This window comes from Anastrepha ludens, chromosome 4 (genome assembly GCF_028408465.1).
Source record: "Anastrepha ludens isolate Willacy chromosome 4, idAnaLude1.1, whole genome shotgun sequence".
Classification (NCBI taxonomy): Eukaryota; Metazoa; Arthropoda; class Insecta; order Diptera; family Tephritidae; genus Anastrepha; species Anastrepha ludens.
The window spans coordinates 5,902,588-5,911,103 of NC_071500.1; the positions used below are offsets into that span (position 1 = coordinate 5,902,588).

Below are 8,516 nucleotides of genomic sequence, written 5' to 3' on the forward strand. Positions count from 1 at the left end.
GTAGAGGCAAACGAGAAAAATGATATATTACGCTATATTTACAAAATATATCTACGGTACACATCCTGAATACATGCCCAGCACTCAGCAAGATCAGGGGAGAAATATTTTCATCGAACACGCCATCAGAACTTTTAAAAGCCCCTACTGCAGAAAATATTTCAAGAATATTCAAATATATCAGCAAAGCTAAATTAAGTAACAAAATTTAATGAACTTCAACTATCAACTTTAATTTAGGATACACAAATTATAATTATTTACACCAATACCAATTTAGTAGCATGTAGGCATTGTAAGCAGCTGAAGGCATTGTTGCTAGTGCAACCACAAATATGTAATATATTTATTTTATAATATAATAATATAATAAATAAATAAATAAATAAATAAAATGCATGCTTTCACATGAAAAAATTTTTTAATTTACTTAAGAGTCAAAGCGAAACACGACGGGTGTTAGTATCAAAAAGTGAGGGCAGTAGGTGCACAATGAACAACAACTACTGTATCACTGTATATACTCACAAGTATGTTGCCCATAGTATGTCAGTGAATAGATCCAGGATCCACTGTCAGTGTGGCATACACACAATCGGCTTCAGTTACCGTCACCAATTCCCGATTACTCCACCAAATTATTCCTAAAATTTTGCCTAAACCACTGAAAGCTTGATTATTTTTTTACGAAAAAATAATTGCTCAGAGATTAATAGTTCAGAAATATATGTATCATCGAAATTTGTTTTCTGGCAGTCTTACTAGTTTTACCTTAGGTAGGCAGGTGAAATGGTTGAAATGCCAGTCTGGCACTCCTCAAGTAGCACTGAAGCGCCGTTTTGATACCATTATGAGATCTCCAACAGACATATATTTACGACCAGCTAGTTCAGACCTAAGTCCAATGGAAAGCCTCTGGAGCATGCTAAGCAAGCAAGTTTATAAAAGCGAGCCAGAGTTTTTGATGTTATGGAAAATATTGTTGGAATTTAGTTTGACGTACTTCCCAAGGCTGTCGAAGTAAGGAGCACCCAGTGACCTTAGACGTCTAGCTGCCAAACTCGGGCGTTTACAGAGAAAGTGCTCAATTGTCTCCTTCTCTGAAAGATCCCCACAGCTTCTGCAATGGGGGTTAAATGGTAACCCTAGCTTTTCCGCGTGTGCGCCGATCATCCACTGACCAGTAAACATAGCTATGAGTTTGGAAATTGCATGGCGAGGAGTCCAAAGGACTTTATCTCATAAATCTTAAGAAAAAAATACAGTTGGACTAACGAATACCATTGAATGCTTGCAAACTATTAGTATACCACAGGTGGAATGGCGTATAGCCAATAATGAAATTGGGTTGCTAATGAGTTGCAGGAATAGCAAAGAAATTTAAGGCTTTCCTGAAATTTTTATATTGTAATGCAAGAAATTGTATTGCTCAAAATGCCTCAATTTTATATGTTTTGACTCATCAAGGTATTAATATTTATTTCTTCAAAATATTCAACAAATTTGAATTCGCCCCAAAATTAACATTGACAGTTGTGATCAAAATTTGTTCGTTCTGTGTGATTGTTAGCGTGTGTTTCAACAGAAAATGGTTGACGCCAAGTAATCGTGAATAAATTTACCAGCTAATTTAATAACAATTCTTCCCCACAGCGCAGAGGATGTCTATGACCCCTACCAGCATCGTGTCGTTGAGAATCCGATGAAGTTCGTTTTGTATACCGTTTATTTTATATTTGTTGCAATAATAATTATTTTGGAATGCTTGCAGCAATTTCGAGGTGTATATTAGCTTGTTGAAAGCCTCCATTGGCATCGGTTGCTTGGCCATGCCCAAAGCATTTCAAGCTGCCGGCTGGCTCAACGGCTTGATCAGCACTGTAGTCATTGGTTCCATTGTCATATTCGCGTTGCACATTTTGGTATCCGAACTCGTTTAGTTGTAAAATTCAATAAATTGTGCACAGAACCGCTTTCTTCCATCTCTGCAGTTGAAAGGCATGCACGAACTCTGCAAGCGGAAACGTGTGCCCCAGTTGAACTACCCCGATTCGATGGCACTGGCTTTGGAGGCTGGACCGAGGTGTTTGCGATTTCTGAGCAAAAGAGCGCGGTTAGAACGAAAATGGTTTTGCTTTACAAGTTTTGGTTTATTAGTTGCATATATAAAATTTAAGTGATATATGTACGTACGATACTTTTATGCAGTTCTACCATAGATTTCATTTTGGCCTTCTATCATTTTGGAGTTTGTTGCGCTTACGTGGTTTTCATAGCGGACAATCTGAAGGAGTTGATCGACTTTTACGGCTATACCATCGATATTCGATTTTACATATTCGCTCTGGCAGTGCCACTGGCGTTGATTTACTTAATACGCGATCTTAAGAATCTGGTGCCCTTGAATGCGCTTGCGGATGCCATGACTTGCATTAGTATGGGTAGATTTGGAGTTAGAAGTATGAAATGAAATGAAATGTTAATTAATTTGCAGGTTTTTGCATACTTTTCTATTACATCTTCATGGATCTGCCGCCGCTGTCCGAGCGCAAGCCCATTGGCGACATAAAAAGCTATCCTTTGTTCTTCGGCACTGTGCTCTTTGCAATCGAGTCCGTCGGAGTGGTCTGTATCAACATGGTTTTATTTTTTTTTTTTTTTGTGTGGAATAAGTTTTATTTCAATTGACGCAGATAATTTCCATTGAAACTAAGATGAAGACACCCAGGGACTATTTCGGCTTGTGTGGCATATTAAACATGGGCTTAGGCACATCTCTATTACTATACACCTTGGTGGCTTTCTTCGGCTACTGGCACTATGGAGATGCAGTGAAGGACAGCATTACTTCAAATCTGCCATTGGACGAGCTGTAAGTAAGTTTTAGGGTATCACGCATTTGCTGCAAGAAATTCCAATGTCACAAAGCAAATATTGAGATACCCTGCTTTAAAGTGATTAATTTAACAAATGGGCTGAAAAGTCCGATGTTCAAAACATTTAATATTCAGTCTATCTAATATTTCAATACCACTTTCGTACGAACGATTTATCCTTTGCCTCAAAATATGCCTCAGTTCCAGCGATAACCTCTTCATTCGAGCGAAATTTCTTACCGGCGAGCATATGAGCAAACGCGGCACGCACTTCGAACAGAGCTTTCCTATAGTCAAATGCTCACGCAATATAAAGCCAATGCGGCATTTTGATATCTTTACGATGTCAGCTAACTCATGCAACTTCATTTTTCGATCATTCAAAACGATTTTATTGATGTTTCTGGCGTTACCGCCTCATTTGGACGTCTCTACGACTACGTTTGAAGCCAGGAACCCCTCGTTTTATTGCTGTTTCTGACGGAGCGGAGTCCCCATAGCACTTTTCAAGCCTTTGCTTCGTTTGAACGGCATTTTTTCCATCAAGAAGCAGTGTAAAATTAAAACACGAAGTGCGTTTCCACCTTTTCTTCTTTTTGAAAATAACAAAAGTAGCGTCAATCTTAGCAAACTAACTCAGGAACTAAGAAATGGAATATCGTGAAATTTTAATAGCTCTCTGTCTAAGATTAGTGGTAATCGACAAAGAGGAGAATGCAAGAAAAATAGTGCCATACTCGTATATGTGTTAGGCTCGGGACTTTTCAGCCCAAGTGTTACTACTCCTCCCTAAGTAAAAATTAAGGTATATTGCCCAAAAGTAAAATTTCTTGGAAATTGTTTTACCTGGGTATTAATTTTCTCGAGAAATAAATTTTCCAATTCTAAGTCCCCATGGAAAATTTTTTTGCGAAGTATTAGAAATAAGAAGCTCGATAGTAATTGCTGATTTCTGCATTTTTGACAGCTCTAAGTTGTTTCAAATAAATTTGAGAAAAGTGGGAGAAACTAAGTCAATGTATTAAACAATGGATGATATATATTTCCACATACGAGTATAACTAATATTATGAGTGGATTTAGCCCTACGTCTTTATAAATCTATTGTGCCCCCTTGTGCCCCTGGCAACTCAAGTATTCTGTACTTCTCTGAGCTCAACTTCCTCAATTAATTTTAGTATTTGGCCTATTTTATTGAGTTTTATTTCCTCCTCTAGCAAAATATATTTCCCCAGGTGTTTGTCACACTTATGTATCAATGCTGGACACGATGCTAGCATATGCTTGGGGGCTCCATCTCCTCCCGTAAAAAGTGAAATTTTCATTTTCAGGTTAGAAAGAGGTTAATTCAATATAAAGCGACCTGTTAGAATTTCTATGATGATTCTAAAGTTATTCTTATTTAATTCCCCACATCCCTCAAATCGGCTTAGGTTAAAGCTATCTATCATTGATTTTTATTCCGATAAACCCAGTATATTGGCCCAGAGTAAGAAACGGCTGAGTTGAAGAATCAGATGCAGGCACAAAAAGCTTTAAGAAGGCATATTCGCGATTAAATTAAATTGCTAGCTTTTGGCTTAAAAATAAACTCTTAGCATTGCTCTCTGCTCTCTATGGGAAAATTTAAATTCTTACATTCTTGTCAGTTGCTGTCACACAATGGGCTGGAGGAAATTTTATTTTCTGGTATCACAATCCTCCTTTTTTGCATTTGTGCTACCTACTTTTTTCCAAAATACAATTTCATTTTACGAAGTTCTTTTTTCAGGAGGAAAAAAAGAGAAAAGAAAGAAGGAGAGGAAGGAAAAAGAAAAATTTTGCGAAAATTTTTACTCGTTTTCAGAAACGGGCTGAACATTTTTTTTCTAAAGATTTATTGTTCACAGTTGCCGGGGTGCATTTTTTACGCAGCAACCAGCTAGAAGGCTGTAATTTCTGCATACTCATCATAGAGAATATTATTTCTGGATGAAGACCTTTTTCCAGCAAAGCATGCAAACACATATGAGTTAATTAATCAATCACTTGTGTATTTTTCTAGATTTCCCCGCCTCGCCAAGTTAATGTTCGCAGCGGCAATATTTTTTTCATTTGCCTTGCAAGGCTACATAACAATTGAGGTATGTTGGCGTCGATACTCGGAGTATCTGAACTTGAAGGAGCCACATCCATTGGAATACGTGTTACGCGTAGCAATTGTGCTGGGAGCAGGTGAGTGCGTTCCTATTTCGTGAAAATCTGTGAATTCTGTAGGCAGCCTATTGACTAAATATGTTTTAATAGGGGCATTGTAATTTTGTATTTCTATAAAACACCGAATAATTGAGCTATCGCGATAAAATTCGTTCCAAGTATAGCAAATATATTATATTAAAACGCGGAACTAAGTAGCACTCATAAAACTAGCGCGTGAAGGTTGCACCGATGGATTAGGTGGCGTCAATGTTCTACCACTTATCCACACTTATCGACCGAAGCATTGGCAATTTCGTGATTGATATGTTTTCTGAGTTTCTTTAACAAATTTTTTTTATTTTTTATTTATTTTTTGTTGTTTTATGAGTAGTACCGATCCCAAAGTACCGATCCCCCCGGTACCAACGTCAAGTATTTCGACGGGAGGCGGTTTGAGCGTTGCACTCAACGTCAGTTACTGCTCTGATGCAAAATGTCACAAGGTGCATCTGCCTATTACCCCCACTGTTAAGTCATATCTGAAGAGAACCACCCCTGTCGGATCTATACGCCCCCTCCCCCCATGCCCCTGTTCGTTACCATAGAAAAGTTTGCTTCTAATAGTAGTCTCGTCAGTTTACCTGCGTTTTCATCTCTGGATAGATTTGCTGCTTGACGATCTTATTTGGCATTCGCGCATCCTTCTTGCCTTCTCGCTATGTCGGAGTTGCTGCATTATTTTAGTAGCCATGTGCTGGGCTTTGTTCGAGTTGTCCTGGCTCTTCAACATCAGTGGCACTAATTTCTCGGAAGTGATGCTGCTGCCAAGGCTTTCTTCCAGTTTAGCCCTTACGTGAGAAGCACATGTTTTGCGTCCTCCCCAACTGCTGGTGTGCACTGCTAGCAGTATGGACTTTCTTCGTGTTCAAAGCGGTGAAGGCACGCTTTAAAGCAACCATGAACACTTAGGATTTGGCAGAGATAGGAGTATACTCATCCGTGCTTTCTCTGGAGCCAAGCTTCAACGTTGGGGATGAGACTGTGGGTCCACCTGCCTTTATTTGCACTGTCCCATCGCGTCTGCCATTGATCCGAACGAAGGTGGTTCAAAGTATCTGTATGCAAAATTCCTCACAATATGAACCATTTCAATTGATCAGAATGGAGTAGATCGTAAAAATTCCGGTCACGGTAGTAGTTTGTAAAAATATCCAGGCTAGGGATGCCTATTCCGGGATCCCCCAATCCATATACAATATATTTTTAGCGTTGCAAGTTCCTGTATAACTCCATTTTGTAGCGCTTAAATCTGGAGAAAGTGTTACTGCCGATCAATTATGATAGATCGATTAAATACATCATTAATTGAAAGACATCCAGCGATTTTCAATAGAAAAGGCGTTATTTTGCATGACCGCACTGCGCAAGTACAGAAAAAATATGTCAGTATAAAATTAATGGATTGGGGTGGGATGTACCTACTGTCTGACCTACTATACTCGCCATCGTATGTGCCATCGGAATTGCGTTTATTCCAATTCTTATCAAACAAAAACTTAAAAAATTTGCTTGATATGAAAAATTCCATTCCCAGATATTTTATCGAAAAACCAATTGATTTTTATCGATTTGACATTGAAAATTTGCGCACTAGATAGCAAAAGCTTGTTGCAAGGGTGATCATTGAGTAGAAAGATGTAAGAAATTATTTACTGTAAAAAAATTTATTTATTCGAATTCGCTGTAAAAAAATAGTCCCGGCCCCGGTCCCTCAAATATACTACAAATTTCTTTTTTAATTTTATTAGATTCGTTAGTGTCTTTGCCCTTTAACTTTCTCCTTTTAACATTCTCCTCTGTGAATGCAGATGTCGATACCGATCCCCAGTGATGGTTTCGCTTGGTTTTAACAATTCATAATAAATAATACCAACTTGGTCCCAACAAATACATAGCATAACCTTCGCAGCGTGAATATTCGGCCGAGGCGACGACGTAGAAGCATGACCGGACAGGCCTCATGACTTTGTTGCTTTGAATTGCTGTAATGAATCCATTTTTCATCACCCGTCACAATGCGGTGAAGAAAACCCTTCCTTTTTTGCCGCTCGAGCAGATGTTCACAGGCGAAAAAACGACATTCAACATCCCTTGGTTTTAAATCATAAGGAACCCAAGTCCCCTGTTTCTGAATCATTCACAAAGCATGCAATCACTTGGAAATGGATTGGCGGGTAACTCCTAATACTGAAGCAAGCTCTTCTTGCGTTTGACACGGATCCTCATTGAGCAATGCATCCAATTCAGCGTCTTCCAAGGTTTTTGGCCTTCCTTCACGCGAACGGTCATCAACATTAAAATCACCGTCTTTGAAGCGACAGAACCAATCTCGGCACGTTGTTTCACTTAAAGCAGCATCTTCATAAACTTGCGCTTCAGTCGCGGTTTTTTTCGAATGAAAGAGGGAAATCAACACTTCCCGCGATTACGATTATTCGGCACATTTTCATGAAACCAAAAGTATATGATTGAGCAGTTTGTTTACCATATGTCTAAGTCTGGTTGCGCACCTAATAATATTAAATACCTGTATCCTAGTTTATCTAATTTTCGTAATACAAAATGCATCTAGTTAGAAAAAAAATAGGCTTATTGATTTTGTAAAATGTGGGTGAAGTTTTGACGTTGCAAGATCAGAATGAAACATTTAAACGTCGCTTGTCATTAAATCCAAAATTGCAATGCCCCTGTTGAAAAACTCGTTAGTTTTACTAATATATTGTAATATATGTATGTAAGTACTTCTATATGCATTTCAGTGCTTGCGGCCTATATGAGCTCCCAACTGGTACTGATACTCTCGCTCGTTGGCTCGTTTTCACTCTCCTACCTGGGGCTAATTTTCCCCGGTGTGCTGGATTTTTGCTTGCGCTACAACATGGGATATGGACCGTACTACATCTACTTGTGGCAAGATTTATTTTTGGTAATCTTCGGTGTGGTAGGTGGCTCCGTGGGAACTTGGTTTTCGCTCATCGACCTCCTTCAACACTACCAGCTTGAACTGTGACGAACCTCACACAAACATACATATTTGAGTGGGCATCAGAGCCAAAAACAGCAGCATTCACTATATGTAAATAATAATAGATTTGTAAGCAATTAGAAGGTACGTGCACTTATTCGCTCATTAGTAAAAATCAATAACCACCCGTGAACAGCTCACCTGCATTGGAATCCACGTCATTTGAGTGCGAGAAATTCATTAACTGCATTTCTTAGCAGCGTTTTCGCACCAGCAGCAGTGACCCGCACTGCTCGGCGCTTACCCTCTGGTCATTTGTCCACTTTGGTATGTGTGCAATTTCCATGCCTTCGCTTGGCTGCAGCGAGCAACGTACAGTGCAAAGTGCGCGTGAGTATCGTTCGGTGTATCGCATAGATACTCGTACTACATGCACG

The 8,516-nt window shown here is 39.0% G+C and overlaps 1 protein-coding gene across 1 annotated transcript; it reads left to right on the forward strand.

Moving 5' to 3' along the window:
- Positions 1–1,532: 1,532 nt before the first annotated feature.
- LOC128861434 (proton-coupled amino acid transporter-like protein CG1139) lies at positions 1,533–8,239 on the forward strand. Its single transcript, XM_054099571.1, has 9 exons — positions 1,533–1,602; positions 1,654–1,707; positions 1,772–1,922; positions 1,992–2,113; positions 2,209–2,435; positions 2,495–2,625; positions 2,694–2,872; positions 4,921–5,090; positions 7,874–8,239. Exons 1-9 carry the CDS (start codon positions 1,589–1,591, stop codon positions 8,122–8,124), a joined length of 1,299 nt encoding a protein of 432 aa, XP_053955546.1. The 5' UTR covers positions 1,533–1,588; the 3' UTR covers positions 8,125–8,239.
- Positions 8,240–8,516: the final 277 nt, after the last annotated feature.